At 32.7% G+C, this 23,427-nt stretch overlaps 1 protein-coding gene across 4 annotated transcripts in view; it reads right to left on the reverse strand.

Annotated features, from left to right (window-relative positions):
* Window positions 1-409: 409 nt before the first annotated feature.
* The window catches only part of LOC128184045 (protein O-mannosyl-transferase TMTC3-like), a 37,501-nt gene continuing 14,483 nt past the window's right edge, over window positions 410-23,427 (reverse strand). For 2 of the 4 annotated variants that reach the window (XM_052853362.1, XM_052853360.1), the window contains exons 2-21: window positions 22,648-22,922; window positions 22,146-22,282; window positions 21,630-21,711; window positions 21,124-21,223; window positions 20,432-20,547; window positions 19,805-19,977; window positions 15,252-15,504; window positions 14,590-14,741; window positions 11,540-11,623; window positions 11,040-11,177; window positions 10,675-10,799; window positions 10,300-10,403; window positions 9,150-9,232; window positions 8,087-8,159; window positions 7,779-7,865; window positions 7,259-7,332; window positions 6,676-6,796; window positions 5,529-5,633; window positions 3,493-3,690; window positions 410-3,384 (exon numbers count right to left, since the gene is read on the reverse strand). In XM_052853362.1, coding sequence (XP_052709322.1) covers window positions 3,247-3,384; window positions 3,493-3,690; window positions 5,529-5,633; window positions 6,676-6,796; window positions 7,259-7,332; window positions 7,779-7,865; window positions 8,087-8,159; window positions 9,150-9,232; window positions 10,300-10,403; window positions 10,675-10,799; window positions 11,040-11,177; window positions 11,540-11,623; window positions 14,590-14,741; window positions 15,252-15,504; window positions 19,805-19,977; window positions 20,432-20,547; window positions 21,124-21,223; window positions 21,630-21,711; window positions 22,146-22,282; window positions 22,648-22,833 — 2,529 coding nt within the window. In that variant the 5' untranslated portion in view covers window positions 22,834-22,922 and the 3' untranslated portion in view covers window positions 410-3,246. Of the gene's footprint in view, window positions 3,385-3,492; window positions 3,691-5,055; window positions 5,117-5,528; window positions 5,634-6,675; window positions 6,797-7,258; window positions 7,333-7,778; window positions 7,866-8,086; window positions 8,160-9,149; window positions 9,233-10,299; window positions 10,404-10,674; window positions 10,800-11,039; window positions 11,178-11,539; window positions 11,624-14,589; window positions 14,742-15,251; window positions 15,505-19,804; window positions 19,978-20,431; window positions 20,548-21,123; window positions 21,224-21,629; window positions 21,712-22,145; window positions 22,283-22,647; window positions 22,923-23,427 lie in introns of those variants that run through there. The other 2 variants (XM_052853361.1, XM_052853363.1) reach the window with 2 other exon arrangements.

A 23,427-nucleotide genomic window follows, 5' to 3' on the forward strand; every position in this document is an offset into this window, starting at 1 on the left:
CGTCACTTTAATTTTCCCTTATCTAACATTTAAAACACATTATAACTTATTAAACATATCAAAACATATTCATAACAAATCAAAATGAATCATCCGTGGTACTTCGTTTTACCACCATACTCAATCATTTGAATACATGTAGCTCTAAAAATTCATTTAAAAAATCTACGCTTCATGACTGTTAATATATATTACCATAAATATATTCTTATATCAAATCTAAATTATGTATAATTGAAAAAAAGTTTGGATTCTGCGTGTGTTAATTCAAAGGCATTGTCGACACCTCTTAGAAAACTACTAGTATTTCCGAATGTAATTCACAGCGCTAAAGACTAGATAGTAATTTTTGGTGTGTATAGCCTACCCAAACTAACATATTGTAGATGAAACAAATAACAAAACAGGCTGTCAACAAAATAATTTTTATTATAATCTAGCTTTCACTATCCAACAATCACTGCATACCTACATTAATCCTAATAAGGTGTAAATTTTACATGTACATGGTCTTGATAAAACTTCCATCATCAAAACAAATAAAAAATTACATTTACATTTACAAAATATGAGATGATCCTAATACACATGTAGTCTAATAGATGCAATATCTTTTTTTTTTCTCTAAAATAAATTGAGCAGCTTCATTCTGTAAATTTCTACAGTATTATTCAGTAATGAAAGCTATGGTTCACAACCTTCAACAAAAGTAAGAGCATACAACCTGTGTATAATTGAAATTGTATTACATGTACAAGTACATGTTATAAAAGAAAAATAACAGCTCACTTCATTATGATGTGCATGTACAAATTAAATTATATGTAATAAAAATCAATTGTAAATACATGTACCTGACTGAATAGTCAAAACTCATAAAACAGGGCCAAAATAATGATCATTTCAATTCTAGATAAATACGAAATGGATATAAATTGAAACTAGAACATCAGTTCATGAATACATAATATTAATGGCTGGCATTTTCTCCTTGAATCATTCTTCTGACCATTTTTGGGGGTGGGGTATTACTCACAAATTTTTAATCATCTTTTATATTCACTTACAAAACTGCTACATGTACACTAATTATACCATTCAAAACATCTCTATACATCTCCATCTCTCTCTCTCTCTCTCTCTCTCTCTCTCTCTCTCTCTCTCTCTCTCTCTCTCTCTCTCTCTCTCTCTCTCTCTACAGTCAAGTAAACCTGTAATCATTCTTCAATATAGTATATATCTAAAAGATTTAGCACATAACGTCCCATTAAACCTCTCCCAAAATTTTTTAACATTTTAAAAAAAAAAAATAGATGAAATAAGATAAAAAAAATTGCCTTAAAGGGTTAAATAATATAGTAAATTAGTAATAAAACTTAAAGCCCAAAAAATAAATAAACAAAAAATAACCCAAAACAAAGAAGCACTAAACAAATCTCAAATTCTCTCACAACCATTCAAATGAGTACTGGAAACAAAACACTATTCATGATTATTATGATATGAAATAAGATTTATGTAAAGATGAGGAAACAAAAAGGTTTTCTGAGCATTAACTACAAATATCATGTCTATATACCTGCCTGAAAATCAATAAATAATCTACAAGCATCCAACGCAACCAGATTTGAAGCATTCTTGCTATGCTAATCTATACACTTGATGCTTAATCAACATTTTTTCTAAAAATAATCTTCATGCTAACATTATCAATGAGAATAATCTAAATTTTCTAAAAGTAATGTCCTTTTTACCAAAATCTTTTGAGAAAAAAAAATCATTACATCTTAATGAATTTTTTTGGGAAATGTTCTGCACTTCAATTTTTTTCAACATTGCCCAAATGCTTAATAAAATCAAGAAGCAGATTTTCATTTGTTCACCCTTTTGAACTTTTTTTTTTACTTATGGAATGACTTTCATCAAAGGGACACATCTTAGTTTACTTCTGAAAAAAGTGAAAAGCTGTCAATGTGACAGCAAACGGGTTGTCATTTATGTGAACTGTATCCATAATCCATGTCAACCCGTATACAGTGAAATGGAGAACCCTACATGTGTATGCAATATTTTGCATAAATTATCAGAAAAATCCTAGCAATATGCACACCTCTGATATATGTACAATTGATCTGCAAAAGAACAACTTCCTATCTTGAAAACTGTAGAAGGAGTTATCCGTACAATGAGGGTACCCTTTTGGCAGCCGCCTGCCCACCCACCCGCCCGCCATTTTAATAACCCGATTTTTCCGTTGGAAAACTCGGTTAAAAACTGTCAATTTGAGAACAACCAGTGCCATTTACATGTATTTATCATCCTTTGAAATTTTTAACCTCTTCTAAAATGCATCAATTCACAACAATGAAAAACACAAGAGTGGCTATAATGGAACCCCTTAAAATAATACCAATTGAAACCTCTTTCACCATAAAAGAGAAATTAAACTTTTAGCAATCTGAATGAAACAAAAGGAAAAATAAGAATACATGTATAATGTATAATAATAAAATAAACTATCTAATCTCTCTGCAAAGACTCAAAAACAAAAACTGTATATAATCCTGTATATACATAAACATGAACTATATAAATTAAACTCATTTCTTGAATTTGAAAAAAATTGTTATTTCAAAACATGAAATATACTTTCCTATGCAAATGTACTTGAGCACAAACCAGCCATTATTTGGCAAATGTATAAACAAAATGAAAAATCGAAATAATAATCAATATTCATGGATGTACAAGTTGTACTAATGCTAATCTTCAAAAATGTCAACAAAACATCTTTTTCTCAGCACCTAATACATTTTGATTGGATATTGAAAAGTTAACGCACTCGTTTTCATCTTGGCATCAAATAATGTTCAGCTGTAAGCCTCTATCTTGGAAACAAAATATTCATAATTAAATTGGAAGCATTATTTACCAAATGCCATGAAACAATCACCAGTCTCTACAAGCCATCTCTATGTATTCCTTTCACTACATTCTCTAGACTTCTCAGCCATGTACTTTCTCTATGGCTTATCTGCCCCTTGTTGACCTCATTCTTGCTTTCACTTCATAATTCCTTAATCAGTTCATTAAGCCTGTCTCTAAGAATATTTTAAAAAATGATAATTTTTTAATAATGGCTTATCTGCCCTTGGTCCTCCTTCTCACTTCTTTCTCACCTAATCTCTAAGCATTCATCTTTCTTTTTAATGCTTTTCAGACCATATTTGAAGATTTCTTCTCGGATTATCTGCCTTTTGGTGGTTGACCCTCTTTCTGCATCTTCATCTCCTCCTGTCTCTTCTTAATCAGCTGGTTGAGCTTGGTTCTGACGATGTTCAGATGGTTAATGATGTACTTTTCTGTGGGGGCCATCTGGTGGACCTACAATGATAAAATCTATATTGTTAAAAACAGGCCTGTGTATTTTAAACTGTTAAAATATTACTGACATTTTTAGTCAAAATTTGGACACTGTGGACTATCACCGACCTTGGTGAGACATTTCTCTGCACGGATCAGGTCACCGCGCTCCACATGAACCACGCACAGATTGTGGTGTGCCTGCACGTTGTCTGGTTCCAGCTCCACCACGCGAGCAAAGTTCTTTTCCGCGTCATCGAGCTTTTTCAGGACGTTCACATTTATGTCCCCCATTAGGAGTAGAGCCTTCGTGTGCTCAGGATAGTTCTGCAAAGAAAAATTAAGATAGTAATGTTTTCTGATTATGAATTACTTAATCTTTATCTGTTATATAAAAAAAAAAATATCATATTTTAACTTTAAGCATTGGACTTCCGTAGATAAAAAAAAGAATATTTCTTAGAAAACAGAAATCTGAACTGAAGTGGTTCCCCTATATTTAATATATTTTCATTTTGTTTTCTTACTCATAAAAGAAAACTTCTGTTAAGGACATTAACTTAAGATAAAGTATGATAATAAAGTAGAATGAATCCATGATTAGAAAGCAAAAGCAATATACAGTACAATAACAGCAAAGTCAGCTATTTTCATAACATTACAGTTCAGAAGTCTAGGCACTCAATACAAGCACACACTACACTGCATCACTGAATGATGATGTTTTGTTTAAAAGCTATATTATCCAACATGATTAAGTCTGCAATAAAGAGGAACTAAAAAGAGAAGTCAATTCTAAGCCACTGATTGGTTTAAAATAACAGTGAAACCTGTATTTATATGTTTCAGGAAAAATATTTTCTGCAAACTGTTTATAAGCATTTTGTTTGAACCATAAAGCTTTTCATGAGAATCAACATTTCAGGCAATGCATGTATTTAATAACATTTGTGTCTTTTTTAACATAAAATTAATAAATGGCTTCTTCCGTAAAAATATCAGAAATGTCTTTTGGTATTGGGAAAGTTCTTATTAATGAGCTTTATGAGTACCAACAAAGTGACTCTGCAGGACTTCAAATATTTAAGGATCATCCATCCATAAGCAATGTAATTTAGTTTTCTGACTTGCCTGACACGATCACAGCTGTATCAGGTTTCACTGTGTTTGTGAGATACCAGTCTTACAGCATTATTAACATGAGCAGAATATCTTATTACTTCATAAACTCTCAAGTCTATATACATATACAGTACCAATCAGACTCAACCTAACACAAAAGCAGACCCCAACTGAACCCTGGGCTTACTTTCGGGGTTTACTCAGGGTTTCCTTGAGGTCTGCTATTTAAAATGTTGTGCCCATTTGGGGTTTACTTTGAGTTCATTTAGGGTTTACTTAAGGTTTACTCTGGGTTTGCTTTAGGGGTCCACTTTTAACACTTTTAAAATAAGTGTGAAGCAGACCCGTCATTCATTTTACCATATTACTGCCTGTAATTCCCACCTCTTGTATATTCCAAATCATATGTAGCGTCCGCTTTCAGGGGTATACTTATGATTGGCGTTTACTCTCTGTGTGCACTGGGTTTACTTTGGGTTTATTCTGGGTCCACTCTAGTAAACACGGCGGAAACTAGGAGTAAACCACGAAAGTAAACCCCGGGTTTAGTTGGAATTTACTTTCTGTTATGTTGGGTCCGATTGGTACTGTACATTGAAAATTACATGATGAATACCTTGAAGTACTTTTTCTACATAAAAATAACAGAAATATAGACTGTTTTTGATTGCATCAATTACATTAGCAAAATTTAATGTATAAAGAAGCATTACTGTTTAACTTTGTCAATATTTACTATATATTTTAGAGAAAAAATTGGTCGAATGAATACAGAAAAACATATCATTAAAAATAAAGTGCAAACAATTTTTTTAACAATGTGACTAAAAAAAGGGAAAGCATAAAAAACCAATTAAAACTAAACTCAATTTCCTCATTGTAGATTATTTAGTACTAAGATTTGAATTTTTTCTAGCAAATGCTGAATTAGGCGTGTCTGCACTATCTAAAAGCTAACACAAGCAAAAGTCTGATGTTTCATGTACTCTTCAAGTGGTGCATTTCATGTATAATGATTCATAAAAAAAAAATCAATGAAATACCTGGATGAGAGTTTCCAGATAGGGAAGGGCATCCATGGGTCTGTTTAGGTTGTTGTTTAACATCAGGGCAAGGTTAAAGAGGGCACTTCTAAACAGAGGATCAAACTGGAAGGAAAGAAGTTACATGAAATTTAAAAAAAATAGTTCCATGTAATTATATATAAAATTTTATAAATACATTTTCTTCATCTTAAACCCATGAAGCATTAAAGACTGTCATTGTGACAAAAAATGTAATAAGTATATTAAGTAGATGAAATCCTTGATTTTAATTCAAGAAAACTGTTGGAATACACACATATAACATGCATGTTGCTAGTCTGTAAAAATTACATGTGAGCCCTTCTTATCAATATGTTCTTCAAGTTGTTGGTAGTTCATTTACCATGGAATCATCATTGATTGTTCGTGGGAGAACAATGTTTGTGGCTTTTGTGGGTATAACCCGAAATTCAACGCATATGCAAGCATGTTTAACATTTATTTACAAAATAAAAATTCCTACCAACGAGATCACGTCCCCATGAAGCAGGAGAATTTTTGCTATGAAATTTGACCCCCACAAATAAAAATGATTCCACAGCATGTGATTCAGTCAGAGAGGTGGAATTTACCGAATATATCAGTTTTATCAGCCTCTGTTCAGCTTTCAATCATTTTTTTCAGATTGCTGAACTACTGTAGAAGGTCAAAATTTCATTGTTTTTATACCAAATAAAATTTAGTTTGCATTTAATTTTGTTAAATCGTAATCTTTTTGTATTCATTAATACTTCCAGTGGGTTAAAAATCTGTCATGGATTTAATTTTGTTGATTCATATTGCCAACAAAAATAACATACTTAAATCCTCAACAAATATTTCTGCTTCTACAGTCACTGTGGTTATCAATATACATAAAAATGTAATACTAGTTAGCGAAGATATTAACCTTCATAAGCTATTGAGATTAATAACCTTCCTACGATTTTGGAGGTCAATGATCTTGACCCAGATTTTGAGGTCAAAGACCATAATCAAACACTTTTTTTAATATTTGACTTTGATTCAATTTTTGTGAAAACTGACCACGACAAAGTTCATATAAGCAATGAATTTGACCCAGTTATGGGGTCATTAAACTTGACCCACTTTAGAGGTCACTGACCTTGATACAGTTTTTGAAGTCCTTCTCAGCCTCCTTATAGTCCTGCATGTCCATATGTAACATCCCCAGGGTGAAGTAATACTTGGCATCTTCTGGCTCCCGCTTGATCAGCTTCTTCAGTCTGAAAACAAAAACATAACATTTGAAAGTATCTGCCTCACCTTCAGTGTTGTACAAATTGTGATGATCTATCGCTTTTTCCATGATCTCTAAATTATTGAATACACAAAAATTATATCCTGTAATATTTTCACAAATGTTTTGACAAGTGAAAAAATCTGGATATACGGTACTTGGCGAATATCAACAGTTTTACAAAACCTCTTCTCTCACTTTCTGTTAAAAGGAGAACATGCAAATTCCAAAGGGACTATTTTCTTCAGTTATGGAATTTAAATGCAGTTAAATTCATGTTCTAAACATTAGTTCCATGATGCATTTTCACATGAATTAACAAATGAAATTTCTGTATACATTGTCCATCAACCTGGTCTAAGCTATAATCATACATAATGATTTATTTTCAATAATTGTTGTTACCAACACTGGTTTGAGGACTCATTGTTTCTGGGATCCCCCTTACCTCCTTATACCCTCTGGCCACATCTTCTGTTCCCCTGACTCTTGAATCATAATGGCTGAATTGTACAGGGATTGCTGAGAAAAAAAAAGAAGAAAATGGTCAACTCTTAATCATAAACAGAGCTCAATTATTCAAATAAATGACATTGTACTTTGAATCTTACAATTTTCAAATTTTTATAAATAATGTGATTTTTTTCATTAAACATGCAAAGCTTAAATTTTTGAATTCAATTTTTAGCAAGGCTTTGTTCCCCCCCCCCCCCCCCAAAAAAAAAATATAGTTTTCTTAGGCACTGCAGCACCAGGTCAAATGCTGCCTCCCTGAATATGCATGTTATTGCTATACTAAAAAGAGTAATACATGTAGTTCACTTTTTGAAAATTTCAGTTCAGATATGAAAATTGGGTTATTCCCCTTGGCAAATCTTCCCAAGAAAACAAAAATAATATATCTATATTTTGCACTGCATTTAAATTATTTGGTCTGGAAACTAAAGATTAATTTTTGTTGGCCTTACTGAATGGTCAGGTTCACTATTTAGAGCTGCTTCAAAGCTTTTCCTGGCCTCTTCCGGTCTCCCTAGTTCTAACAACACTACCCCTATCTGATAAAAGAAATCAGACTGAAAAACCAGCAATCATTGATGTTTGATTTAAATCATTTATTATCAGATTGCTTTCATGAATCTCAATCTTTCAAAAATCATAAATCTCAATCTTTAGAAATCATGGATCTCTCATCTACATGTACCATAAAGAGAAAAATCAAATTCAATAGACATTACCCCCAATGTAAGTTTAATCTGGTTCATTCAATCCTACTTACATTGTACAGGACATCAGCATTATCTGGTTCGTACTGTAGTGCTGTCTTATAGACTTTTAATGCTTCCTCTTTCCTGTAAAAATCAAAACACTCTCTTTAAAAGCTCTTATTATTATCATTATATTAATATCATTCCTTTAGACACTGATTTTGAGGAGTTGACTATAGACACTTAGTACTCTCTTTGCTTAACTTTATACATAAAATGATCTAGTTTGACTTTTGATACTTTCCTTTCCTGTTTGATTAGACACTTACTGTAGATTCCTTATTTTATGTGAGTATTTAATTCCACGATCCTGCCGTTTTGTATCAATACGAAAGAAATCAAATTTGTGAATGTGGAACTTTTATTCTAATTTCTTATGATTCTCAACTCTCAGAAAATAAAGTGAGATTTTCAAATCCACAAAGGGTGCTTCTCGGGATTTTACATGGATATTAATTCCTGGCATGTTTAATTAGGAATCTACAGTACTGTTCCTGTTTGATTCAATACTTACAGTCCTTTTGTTTGACTTTAGACACTTACTGCCCCTGTTTAATTAAGTAGACACTTACTGTCTTTGTTTAAATGCAGACACTCAATGTCTCTGTATGACTGTTGACATACTGTCCCTGTTTGATTAGACACTTACTGCCCCTGTTTGATTAGACACTTACTGTCCCTGTTTGATAAGACGATTACTGTCCCTGTTTGATTAGACACTTACTGTCCCTGTTTGATTAGTCACTTACTGTCCCTGTTTGATTAGACACTTACTGTCCCTGTTTGATTAGTCACTTATTTTCCCTGTTTGATTAGACATTTACTGTCCCTGTTTGATTAGACACTTCCTGCCCTTGTTTGATTAGACACTTACTGCCCCTGTTTGATTAGACACTTACTGTCCCTGTTTGATTAGTCACTTATTTTCCCTGTTTGATTAGACACTTACTGCCCCTGTTTGATTAGACAATTACTGTCCCTGTTTGATTAGACACTTACTGTCCCTGTTTGATTAGTCACTTATTTTCCCTGTTTGATTAGACACTTACTGCCCCTGTTTGATTAGACACTTACTGCCCCTGTTTGACCAGTATGTCTCCTCTGTTGATGTAGCCCTGGACATAGTCTGGCCTCATGCTGACAGCTGTCTTTAGGTACTAAAAACAGAATAATATATCAATTGAGTGTACAGTGGGCTTAGTAACTACATTTACAATTACAATTACCAGAAAATACTAGTGATCCAAAAATATGAAGCAAAGAAATTTTTTTGGAACATTAATATCTCCAACAGTTCAAAAGTATCCATGTATACACCACTATATGAGAATAATTGAAGATAGGTCCCCTATTTAAAGGATCATTTTCAAGGTAAAACTCTAAAACATTAATTTTACAAAGAGAACAAACCCAGTTTTTGGTTGTTGTTTTTAAATTAATATAAACTGGTACATCCATATAACTTGTTTTTCTTAACAACCGCAAATTTTAGCATTTTCATCCAAAATAGGTACATTTTTGTGATTTTTGCTATTTTTTGAATCGACAATGAAAATTATATCAAATACTTTTTTTATGATTGTCTGAATTATTGTATACTAGATGACACCAAAAAATTTAACAACAAAGAACCCTGAAGAAAAAAAAAGAATTATGAATTAGTCATTAGGCCTAAAAAAAAAATAGGTTTGTTTCCGCTTTCAGGCTGAAAAAAATTAGGGTCGGTCGGTCGGCTTTTTTTTTTTTTTAATCTTTTTTTTTTCCCTCTCCATCTGTTCAATTGTGCATATTAAACCATTTATCTATTAAACTTGGTAAGATAAAAAAAAAACAAGTATTTGTTGTCATTATTTAAATGATGTGATGATCTTTTTCCCCGGCTGGCGGGAACATTTCTCAAGCTCAACTGGCACGACATGTGCTGCCATTTGTAAATAACAAACATCTACACAACACTGATGATATCTCAATAAGTTCTATAAGCGTTTTTACGACTTAAATTTGGAGGACACAATAAATTTTTAAATCGGATAAAAACGAAATTTTAACAAAAAACGGATAAAAACGGAAATTTACGAAAAAACTCGAAAAAAAATTTTGGGTCGGCGGGTTTAAGTTAGGGTCTGTCGGGAAAGCGGAAACAAACCTATTTTTTTTTAGGCCTTAGATAACTATGTAGGTAAATTACTAGGATTATCTCTTAATCAATAGAGTGGTGACCTACTTTATCTGCCTCCATCAGTCGGCTGGGGTCCTTGCTGACCAGTGATGCCAGGTTCAGGTAAACGTTCAGGTGATTCGGAGCAATACGGGCCTGGTAGCTCTTACCTGAAAACAATATGAAGGTCAAAATATTTAGAAAACCAAACAATCTTCAAAATGAAGGCTGGGAAATAAATATAGGATGATTGTGTGTATATTTGTGATGGTAACGAAATGTTTAATATGATATTTATCCATAAAATTGTGCGTTTTCTATCCCTGAGGATTTGGAAAGGGGTTATGAACACACTAAATGAGGTAACTGAGGATTTTCTATCACACATTAACTGGCAGGAATTGAGGAAAGTAACTGAGAGGTTTTTTTTCTACACATTACCAGGCTGGACTTGAGGGAAGTAACTGAGGGCTCTCCTGTAGGCTGCCTCCGCCTCTTTTGACATGTTCAGGTTGTTGTATGTCCGGCCGACATTGATGTGGGCCCCTATGTCATCATGCTGCACACTGCAAAGTCATTCATGAAGAAAATATTTATCATTCAATATATTTTTCTTTATAGGGATCATACACATTTTAAAAGGATGAAATAATATTGAAATTTTAAATTCTTGATGAGTGTTCGTAAATGGAATTTTATTTCTTAACAAAATGAATTATATAAAATGCTGATACATTTACAATGATTGTCAGTATTGATAGATCTGATTAATAACAATGTTTGCCCGTGAAAAGAAGTACACTAACCTGACAGCTTTCTCGAAGTATTCCAAGGCATCCGCATACTTTTCAAACTTCTCCAGCGCGTGGCCGACGTTGTTGAAAAGTTTGGCGTTTTTGGTGTTAACTTTTAATGCTGATCTGAAAATGCTGTACTCTGATTCCCTGAAAAAGACGGCAAAAAATGTAAAAACAAGACTATCAGAGAGACCTGCAGGAGAGACATGCATTATTTGTGAAATATATTTACAAGACTAGTGTCTTTTTTTGAAAAATGTAAATTTTCCATATCCTTTAATGATAAATACAACCAAGGTTTTTGAAAACGATAAAAAAATTCGCCAGTTTTTAAATTATTTGAGCATTTAAACCATATATTAATTAAAACCAAACATAGCAATGCATACTAAAACACAGTTATTACATGTATATATTTGTTTTTATCAATAATAGCAAATAAATTTTAAAAAAAACAACTCTACAATATTTCATCACTGGAATGACTTTGAAGTGCTTTATACCCTTACCAGTCGCCATTGCGGACAAAAGTTTTGACACTATGAGTAAGAAGAAGTAGGCTCAGCATGCCCCATAGTAATGGCTTCAAGTTCCTGTAATGAAGAAAATTTCATTTCATTTTCAGTTTAGTAGCAGTATGAAAGAAAAAATTCCTCATTTCTGTTTCCTGTGAAACTCAATCTAATTTATCTGAACTGGGTTGCTCAAAACACTGCATACAACCATTAACCAACGAGTAAATCCCTTATCCAGTTGTTAAGAGGGCTCAAAGGTCATGGCCATTTTTAAACTTTATTGGTTTCCTTTAGAAGAAGAGCTCTATATGAAAATATGGGTAAATACCAAAATTTAAGACACAAATTATAAGGAATTTTTCTTTATTTAATAATGATTTATACGTGTAGCCTAACAAATCATATCTTTAAATATTAAAGCAATATGAGCTGCATTTTTCATGTTGAATTTTTTTTTAACTAAAATGTTCTTTTCTACTAAAATGACAAAAATATCATGGTTTTTAAATTTCTTTTAGCCATATTTTTGTGGAAAAGGTCGTTAAGAAGCCTTATTTGGAGCAAAATTGAATTATTGTCGTCCTGTACAAAAATTGATTTGCTATATATTCCTTAGAAGAGAAATATTTCCTTTGACAAAAATTAATGATTTTTTCAAACCTTATTTATCATAAAAGTTTAAGTTATATGCAGACTTATCATACTAGCAGGTTTTTGCAGCAAAATAAAATTCTAAAAAATACAGCTCATATTGCTTTAAGTAGATCTGATGGCTATGGTTTTGTTGACCATCCAGACTCCTTAACTTTTAACGACCACTTGTAAAGTTATATTTCATTGCTTAAAAGTTAATTACTTTTCTATTAATCAGTGGTTAACTATTGACCAAAGTTATACAGCAGGGCTGCATTTTTACAAAAGAACTTTTGTAAAGATTCTCTAGAGTGTTCATGGGATTGGGGAGATTCCTTCAATACAAAAGAGTCAACGAGAACAAATACAATTTTTTTTATTTTTATTGTGAACAAGACAAGTTAGAATAAATGGTGATTAGGTGTAAGTGAGTGAACAACCAAATTAATAAATCACACAGTGCTTATCATTGACAATATTTAAATTCTATGACTGAAAAAGTATAATATTATTATAGAGATCAAAATATGAAAATACTGGTTTTGTTTAAATTTTATTCATTAATTAAAAGATATTTTTCATGAGACTGAAAATATTCATGACTTTGTTGTAAATTCTTCTATAAACTGCAGCCGTGGTCCGAAGAGGTATCTCATCCAGTGGTTACTGTATATAAGGTAATATTTATTTGCCCCCGTTTTATTTTCGACGTTTTTGCCCTCACTGTCAGCGGGCGAAATTAAGACTGGCCAATTTCTAATGTCTCAAATAATCTCTCTTAAACACAACTTTGGGCAAATTCAAAACAGGGGGAAGTTGTTTGCAAAAATAACATTGGTGAAAAAAAACCCTGTTTACAATATCATCATGATAAGCATGATTGATCAGTTATTTTTGAGTTTGACAGGAAACATTGAAGGCTCCATACAATTATAAACTAAATGGAACAATTGGTTTTTCCTTTCCTTATGAACATGAAATTCATTAATGTTCTGCGAAGTCTACATTGGGTTTCAAAAAGTCATATCTCAAAAAAGAAAACCTTAGCAACAGGAAGTAAGCATAATTTAAGAGCCCATTATGCATGGTATGTGTATAGACTAAGTATGTTCTTATCATTGTAAGTAATCCTCAATCTGTGTCCTTAATATTGGTACTCAAAATTATGTGTATTTCATAATTAATTGTTCTAATATGTTTCCGTTATATGGTATCTTGTATCTTCTTGGGAAAGAGCTTGAATAGGCAGATTGCCTGTTACTCAATCCTAATATGTTTTTACATAATAAAATAATGTTTATATAAAAAGAAGAGACCATTTTCAAATTCAAGTAAATTCAGAAAGTCATGAAAGACATGGACTTTAAATAGACTTTATATAAATAGGCATATATTATCAAAGGTGTTTCACAAACCAAATTTTTTTAACTGTGTGGTGTTTTTCTTCAGACTGTAAAATGAATACAAGGAAACAGTCATCGATTTCCTAGTTCTAAGAGTAATCTGGCACAGACTATAGCAAATAAAAGCTAAAAAGCAAGTACATAATTATATGTATATTAGAAAAAAAGAACCAGTAACTGTCAACAGATTTAATTATTGAATAAATAATCTGCCAGAATGATTTGTTGTCATCCACACAGAAATATTGGCCTTATTTATGTACTAAACTTTGGCCTTATTTATGTACTAAACTTTGGCCTTATTTATGTACTAAACTTTGGCCTTATTTATGTACTCAACATTCACCCCCTACACTCTCCTACATAATTTTAATCATTGGCTAGAGAGCCAAAAGATAATTACATTGATCCTAACCCATGGTCAATTTCATTCATGGTTTTGAGCAACCAAATGTCTCAATCCATGTCTGCATAGCTCACTCCTATCCTTGACTGCTTGAACACATAAAATATTGTACATATGAGTTATAATGCATCATCTGTTGCTTCATGTTTAAACTTTTTTTATTCTACACAGAATGTTGCTAATGCAGTAAACACTAAACAACATATTTTTATTGTAAACTGCAATTGGGTAATCAAAAGTCGCATAAAAATATGCCACCTCCTCTTTCTTTTAATGAAAATAGTCATGCAAAGCTCTTCAGCATATACTGTGGAATCATTAGATTTCGTGGTGGCTCAATTTTCGTGGAATTTGTGGGTACCTCTCAACCACGAATTAAAATCCTCCACAAATTAATAAAATAGAGTTATAAAGCCATATTTTCTCTTGTAGGTATAAGAAAATACCTGAAATTACATCCCCACGAACCTATAAAATTTCAGCAATCCACAAAAATTGGCCCCAACGAATTTTAATGAATCCACAGTAACCTAACTTAAAAATGTTGAATATGTTAATAATCTAATGTAATCTAACAATACCACTCAGCACTGTACACTTACTGCTTGTTGTCCAGTAAGATCTGGAATCCCAGGGCCACCAACATGGAGAAGCCCATGCTAGGGGTGTACAGGATCCTCTCAGCCACCACAAACCCGACGGGGAAGAACAGGTTAGAGGCTGGGACAAAGGGCAGGATCATCAGAGACAGGCTCTGTATAGAAAAACATACCATGTGGAGAAAATTCACACAGAAAACGAAAGTTAAAGATCTGAAAAAGGCAGAGAAAGGCTCTGAATAAACAATTATTGTAATTTTTATTTTCCTTTCCATAAAGATTATTTATGTTAGATTACTTTGAATTTGACTCAGTAGTTCTTGAGAAGATTTTTTAAAATACACCCCTCTTTTTCTACAGTTTTGAGGTTTTCTCCGTACATTTTAAAAAAAGATCGGTCTTTCATTTCTGCAATTTATAATCACCTTTCTATAGGGATGCTTTGTGCCAAATTTGGTTGAAATTGGCCAAGTGGTTTTTTAGAAGAAGTTTAAAATGTGAAAAGTTTACAGTCAGACGGACAGATGGACGACGGACAAAAGGTGATCAGAAAAGCTCACTTGAGCTTTCAGCTCAGGTGAGCTTAAAATCAAGCAAATCATGATCAATTTCACACAAAATCATTAGGACATAATAAATGAATATATTAAATATCATATAATTACCATGATTATAACCCTGTTTCTTTTATCTTGTTGTTGCAGCATGAAATGAATGAATTTTCCTAACACGGCATAGAATCCAACGGTAATAAGATTCCTTGGATCCAGTACTGAGCTGATGACTGGGATTGTTCCCATTGTCCAATCACAACACAGCCCTGAGGGAAAGAGGAGGAGCCAAGCATTGATTGGCAGCAGATAATTGTAGGTCAGCTGCCTGGCAGGTGCATTTTCCATTGAAGCAGGGTTATCATATCTAATATATAAAGAAAAAATCTCTCACATTCATGTATATAACATGAGTAAAGGAAGTACATGTAACAAATTAAAAAATAATTTTAAAATAATTTTAATATTTGATTGAAATCATCCAATGAAATGACAAGAAATCTGTATTTAATATCTAGAATTTATTTCATTAATAAATTAATGAATGAAAGCAATTTTACTTTTTCTTGAAATAACACCTAATATACATACAGTAATGTCTCGTGTATAATACGCACTCGTGTATAATATGCACCCCAAAAGTTGACAAAAAAATGGAGAAAAAACAGCAGGTCCTATGTATAACACGCACCCAAAAAATGGCGAAATCAATGGCTGCCATTTCCCCCAAAACTATCGATGTTACATGTTAATTTTATAATCCATGTGCAATTTCTTTAATTTTGTGAACGGAACATAGCACAGACGATGAAAATCGATGGCCACCATTTCCCCAAATAATGATTGGTGTTAAATGATAATTTTATAACCCAAGCGTAATTAGTGTAATTTCGTGATTGGAACATGGCCTTAGCGATATTAGAGTAAAGTTCTTACAATTTTTATTAAAAAAACGGCATGATTTACATGGGCGGGATCAATTATCATTTGACACTTCGTAAAGAGTTTCTTATACAACATCGGAGAAGTAGAGGATCATCATACGTAGAGAAGAACAGCAACCGAGCTTAGTGCTTAAAAGTAATAATGTTTGCAGATATAAACCAAAACAAGAGGCCCATGGGGCCACATCGCTCACCTGAGCAACAATTGGCGTTCAAAAGATATTGTGCCATATGGTCCCTCGGTAGAATAACAAAAAATAAATATTGTCAAGTATTCGAATTTTACACTTATTTTTGCATACACGTAATCTTTGACATTGTACCTTCATGAAATACTATTTTTTACCAGAATAACAAAATCCTACGCAAGATATAAAACTAAACATTTGGTATGGGTACACTGTTAAGTTGTTTAAAACTTCCAATTCCCTATATTTTCGTTCTGCCCCCCCCCCCCACTTTGTAAAGCGATCAAAATATATGAGAGCATATAGGTACATTTGTTTCATCAACTACTTACATGTTATTGTATTTAAAAAAAATATATAATAGTTATTGTATTTTATTTAAAAAATCTACATGTATAGATGTGAAGAAGAAAATTGTACCTCAATGTGCTCAATTCCTCAAATTAAAACATTCAAAAATTTAATTTGTCTTCTCCATTATAATTAAATGACTGTTATTTACCTCGCGTACAAACCAGGATAATTTTCCGTCGGATATTTTCTTAGGAATAGCGATAATTATTTTATCCCCATAACAGAAATGTGTCAGAACTATGGAAACTGTTTTAAAGATGTCGTTTTTATTTACTCGTGTCTGAAAAACTATCAAAATTGATGTAGATTTCACATTATTTAATGTATAAAGAGGGAGCCCCAGAGAAGACCGGTAGGTATATACAGAATATCATTCTTTTATTTTGTTTGTACAAGTATTTAACATATTCTAATTCATATAGAATTTCTAATGTTCAACCAAAATTTCAGCGTCAATCGTAGAATTATAAGCAAGATACAGAGCTCACAGTTCATCTAGGTTTGAGTCATATTTTGTTCACATGAGTTTATTACATTCAGCTTAAGATTTTTAACTTGGTATTTCCTATTCAGCATTTAAAATGGAAAAAAAATGGCCTAAGATTTTCAATTCTTTTATTCATTCAAGACCATTTCACTGGTATTTGAGGTTCAAAATCAGTTTATACAAATGTACATAAACACAGTCCAGGATCACATGTACAGTAGGAGTAAAAATGACGAGAAAAGGTTAAGTTTACAATACAATAAGTTGTTTAAGTTGGTTTTTGGAAGAACATACTTTGAAAATTTTCTTCATAAATATTAACCATTTTTTTACTTTTTTAATCTTTAGTTTTTAAGATCTGTGTACAAACATAGAATTGTGAGCAAATCTCTGTATCTTGCTTATAATTCGAAGCTTAACACTCAAATATGGTTAGTAAATAGAAATTGTAAACAATTAAACACAAGAAACATGCATGCACTATAACAAATAAAGAACACAATTTATTTTTTCGAAATGAATCATATATATACATGTATATATACCTACATATTTCCTTCAGCGATATCAAACTCTATTCAAACTGAATAAACTCGATAAAATGCCGAGCATCGATCTCAACAAAACCTATTGCATTAATCTACCATTACGCAAAAGATAATGCCGAATTACCGATAGAATGAATTGTATTTCAGTACTTTTTTGATACATCAGATTTTGCTTAATTTGCGCAGGTAAACAGTTAACTGTTTGATTTACCGAAGTCTCTGTTTGAATTGATACGTAAAAATCACGAAATACAAGAGTTCCCAGGTTAAATTACAAAGCATAAATAATGAAAACGAAACGAAAATCAGAACAAGCTAACACCAACGTCATGTGTGAAATCTGTCAACGCATTGAAATATTTAGCCTCAATTTACTTCACAAAATCGGCACCAATATATTTTGCATGTTTCAAAAATTTCCCTTCATACACGAACTGTTGCATAACAAGCAAATTCATCATAGTCAGATCGACCCTTTTTCGTATAATGTCATGGCTGCTTTAAACAAAGAACCTCGTTTTAAAAGTATGGAATACGAGTCTTGGTAAAATGGGTATGCAAACCCGGGCCGTGGCAAAATAAAAGCCGGGGCAGATCGGCAATCGTCAATTCCAAATACGCATTATTTTGCAGCAATATTTACAGCGAATACAAATATAACTGGTCCATCAAATATCCCGAAATTTTAATGAGATTGGCAGATTAATAACTGCCAATCTTTTGTTTTGACCAGGCCAAGTCTTGCCAACCCATTTTACCGGATGCCGAACCGAACCGAAGCTGAAACACGCCTTTCCTTTATCATTATTTTCGTAATAACTCAGATTTGAAACTGAATTAGACCTTAATTTTTGCAATTTATATTTTCCTTCCCATAAGGATAATTTATGCTAAACTACGTTGAATTTGCCTCGGTAGTTCTTGAGAAGAAGATTTTTAAAAATGCACCCCCCTTTTTCTACAGTTTCAAGGTTTTCTCCGCTTTGAATACAGATCGGACTTTTATTTCTGCAATTTATATTCGCCATCCCATAAGGATGCTTTGTGCCAAATTTGGTTGAAATTGGATAAGCGGTTTTAGAGAAGAAGTTCAAAATGTAAAAAGTTTACAGACGGACGGACAGACAGACGGACGGACGGACGACGGACAAAATGTGATCAGAATAGCTCACTTGAGCTTTCAGCTCAGGTGAGCTAAAAACTTCAAAAGAAATTATTTAAAAATAAACAATGTGAAGAAACGTATGTATGTCGTATATCGTCATTATTAAGTTGTACAAATGATCGATGTAATTTTAGCAGTGTCAATGTAAAGCAATAACGTTTACATGTAACTGCATAACTGGACACAAAGTAATTAAGTTTAATAAAATCAGAATAATTGCTATCTACATGCACTTGAAAACACCCTGTGAAGTCCGACACGAGATAGGTGCATGCTTTTGACACCGGAAATTGTTAAACAAACATTGACCACGCGCCGAGTCAACAGGTGGCTGCTTACGTAATGGCAAATACACTGACGATATTTAAACTTGTTTGATGCAAGAAATAGTGTTAAGAGAGGATAAATATTTCAATACATGGAAAAAAAACCCCTAAGAATAAGGTATTTCTGATGCAGTAAATTTAGTATACACTCATTCAATTTGCATAACACGCTATATCGGCAGTCACTACTCCCGTGGTATCGAGAATCACGGCTTGAAAAAATGGGGTACAATTTTTGTCCTATGTACAACACGCATCCCCCACTTTTGATCAAATTTTGGCTGAAAAAAAGTGTGTGTTAAACATGCGACATTACGGTATTTTGTTTTTGCAAATCTTCTAGTTCAAGTTTTTCCTAAAAAAAAAAAAATCAACATGGTCAGTTTAAATATGAGTAGTGAATTCAAGTACTTGCAGTACTTTGATTAATATATTTACTGTAAACCCACTTTTATTGGCATGCAAAATTTTTCGCAAGAGCTTCCTCGTGATCAATATTTCTTGCCACAATCCAGTCATCAAATGTCTTTCAATTGGTTTTTATTGTCCAGATATATCTTGGACGCAAACAATTAACCGGTAATTTGGAAACTAGGGTCGCCATTAAGAAAAAAAATTGGTTTACAGTAATTGATGTTCTATTTGTACCACACACCTTGTGAACACAGGAAGTTGGGCCCCCATCACTTTGATTCTGGCCATCAACAAGAAAACAGTGGTTCCCACTAGAAATATGGCACGTACAATGGAGTTCTTCAACCAGGGCGGTATGTGTGGCTTCCCTCTTACAAAACTCAGCAGGATGGACAAGAGCTCTTGGAATGATGCCTGAAATGACAAAGAGACTATATACTCTAATACGAGAGGCCTTTAATAATGCTATTGTAGTCACCAATTAATAGTAAATGTGCAGATCTAAAGTGGATTATTCAATCAGATGGCAAGGTACACTTTCTTGTACGCAATCTTTTTAAGAATGATGCCTAGAATGACACACAATAGTATGCTTTATCTCCTGATAATATGCAAGAAAAATACTTAATAAATGCACTAACTTGTAGACACTGTTTAATACATAACAATAATCAACATGATAAAGTCATCTTATAGATCATGCACAATGGTGAGGAAGGGGCTAGGTCAGGTTTACTATTAACATAGAAATGAACCAAAAAATAGGCCTTAAGTTAACCCACTTCTCCCTTGGCAACAAAAAGTATCCATCGACCCCTATCTTGGAAAAAACATGTTCAATGCACAGTGACTGTCATTATATACTCACCCTTTGAGCAATAAAGACCTCATACACACAGCACACTCCTATCACTGTTATACCCTGCTCTTTACACAACATTGCTATGGTAACCATAACAACAGTTCCTATCAAAGAAGGCCACTCTGTCAAAATAAATAAGTATTCAAAGTTATCCTAAAAATAAACCAAAATTTGATTAGTGTCTTTAAACTTGTACATGATATGATTCAGAACTAAATATAATGCTTGAATTGACCATGTTGACAGAAAAAATGCATAAGACCAAAATCCTTCAAGTCATATGAAGGGTGCATGCATGTGACATGTACTGGTGATGTGCAAAATGTACATGTACCATTTATTTCAGACCCCATTCATTAACATGATTAAATCACTGCAGGACACCAAAATTCAGGAAAAATAAAAATGTGTACAGTAGTTGGAATTTTTTGCTTAATGTCACCTTCACCTTTGAATTCTCGCTAGTGAGACCCTAAGAAACATAACACTTTACATGCATTTGACACGCGACCTTTCGATACTTGTATATCTTGATATAAAAAAATATCAGGATACCCCTTTCAGTAGTCTTGTTTTTAAAGGACCTGATTATAAATTATGTGGCATATGCTAATACAAATATGATAATGATTATCCTTCACGAATAATCATAGATCATATCTTATTGACTGGTTGGGCAACTAAACATGTTAACTTACGGATTTTGCCATGGTATGAGGTGCACTTGGAGTAAGTGATCAGTGCTGCCAAAAAGAAAATGGAAGACAAGGCCTCCGCTCTCCCAACCACACCTGTTACCTGCATACAAAGTTTAATTACAATCGATTAAGACATACAGTACGAAAAATTACAATTCATGACTTTCCTGTTCTCAGTGACAAATTGTGATTTCATAGATGTAATTGTTGTCATTTCTTAAAATATTCTGACAAATACATCTACTGTGCATACATTAACATGATAAATTTGAATGTCTATTGAAGTATGAAGACATTTTTTGACAGTTTTCTTTACATTGGAATTACATGGCGATAGACATTGATGCAGAAACTTAAAATATTTAAAAAATCATATTATTTTAACAACTGTGAACATTATACTTGAAAAGTTTACAATATCATTTTTTTTTCTCTAAAGACTTGACAAAGAAATTAAAAATATTTCAGACTGATTCAATAAAACGATTGAAAATATAAAAACTCACGGCTTCGGTGTGTATAGGATGGACGGCAAATAGTAATGCTGCTAAAAAACTGGTCAACTCCTTCAGAAACAAATTACATACTCTGTAAAACAAACAGCAGGGCATCAGATATTTCTACATCATTGATTTCTATAATTTGAGAATAGACAAAACACCATCATGGTAAACATGGTAAAGCAATATGGTACTTTAAATCACCACAATTTTTCACTACATGACTGTATCATGTGTAGCTATTGCCATGGTATATATGTATATACATGTAATCTAAATCATTTCAAATTTCAAGATCTCAACATAATACTATTTTAATTTTGCAAATAAAAAAAGAAAAATAGTAAAAGTAAGCATAAAACAGTACACATAATTCTTTCAATAGACAGTCTGAACTTGTTAGCATTCATTTCTTTAAAATTAATGAACATGGGTGAATATGCATAAATAAAGGCAAGCTTTAATTTAGGAAGTTACCAAAACATATGACTTGGCGTTGAAATCGTTGTCAAGAAAACTTACTTCATGAACAACAGACAGACGATGGCATGTAGAACAACATTCACCAGATGGTAGGACATCGGTTCCAGTTCACTGATTGCGTAGTTCATGCGGAACGTCAGAACACAGAGAGGGCGGTATGACTTGTGACTCTTCTCCTGTACAAGCAAAGTTTACAAAACTATATTATATACATGTACTAACTTAGATAGGGAGCCCCTATGTAATGACCTGCTCAGAACACATAAAAAATATGACACAACAGGGTAAAGTAAACAAAGATATTTTGTAAACTATACAGGTTTAGCTTAGATGTAAACTTTAATTACTGGTATATATCCTTAAAACTCAAGGATCAAAATCCAACAAATTAAGTTAATAGGCATTCCTAAAGAATTAAGCTACATATTAGTTTGAATTAAGTTTCCCCAAAGGTATCCCTAAGAGCCTCGAGTTGGACTATACAGAATCACTTTCTATGTAAACATGAAACACAAAAAATCAAAAGATCTTTGGAACAAACCATTTTCATAGGAGTTCCCCAGAAATCGTTCCAGAACAGATTCGCCACTGGAGTCCTGGGTCGAAGGTCTTTGTTTTCGACAATGGCTGACATGTCGTCAAAAACGAAGCCACAATCAAGGGCCTTGTAATAGCAAACTGCCACAGTCATCACAATGATGGCTGAGTATATTGAGCGGGTCTCCATTGTTGTAGGCAGGTGGTTCCAATTTCCCCAGGGAAATATGCAGGCAAGACTTTTTTTTTTAAATCACATTACTGGATTTTAATTATCTACTTTAAAAAAAATTATAAGAACATGAAGATATTGAATGTGAAAACAATGTACATTTTTAAAAAAAAATTAACTGAATTTATTTTGAATATATACAATGTCAGGGCTCGACATTAACGCTTGTCCGCTTGTCCGGTACCAGTTAAAAAAATATACGGACAAGTGAATATTGCTGACCACTTGTCCGACTGGACAAGTGCATTTTTATGTAAAGAAGTCTCCAACAATTTTAAAAAGTTAAGAAAGTTTTGGGATAAGTTTATCCGTAGTCCTGTTATAAGTTTATCGATAAGTTATTTTGAATTTCGATCCCGACTTCAAATTGAAATGCAATTGAGTTACTCTTGATCGGGATTGAAGTTCACTAATTACAAACAACTTTCAATATTGAACTGTAAAGGTGTGGATCTTAGTTCTTACACAGTACCAAACACACATGTTATCAAAAAGAAAGGAAGAACAGGTAGCAAAGATAAACTTAAGGATTATGGAAAGAAATGTAATTTA

The sequence above is a fragment of the Crassostrea angulata genome, chromosome 5 (assembly GCF_025612915.1).
Source record: "Crassostrea angulata isolate pt1a10 chromosome 5, ASM2561291v2, whole genome shotgun sequence".
In the NCBI taxonomy this organism is placed as follows: Eukaryota; Metazoa; Mollusca; class Bivalvia; order Ostreida; family Ostreidae; genus Magallana; species Magallana angulata.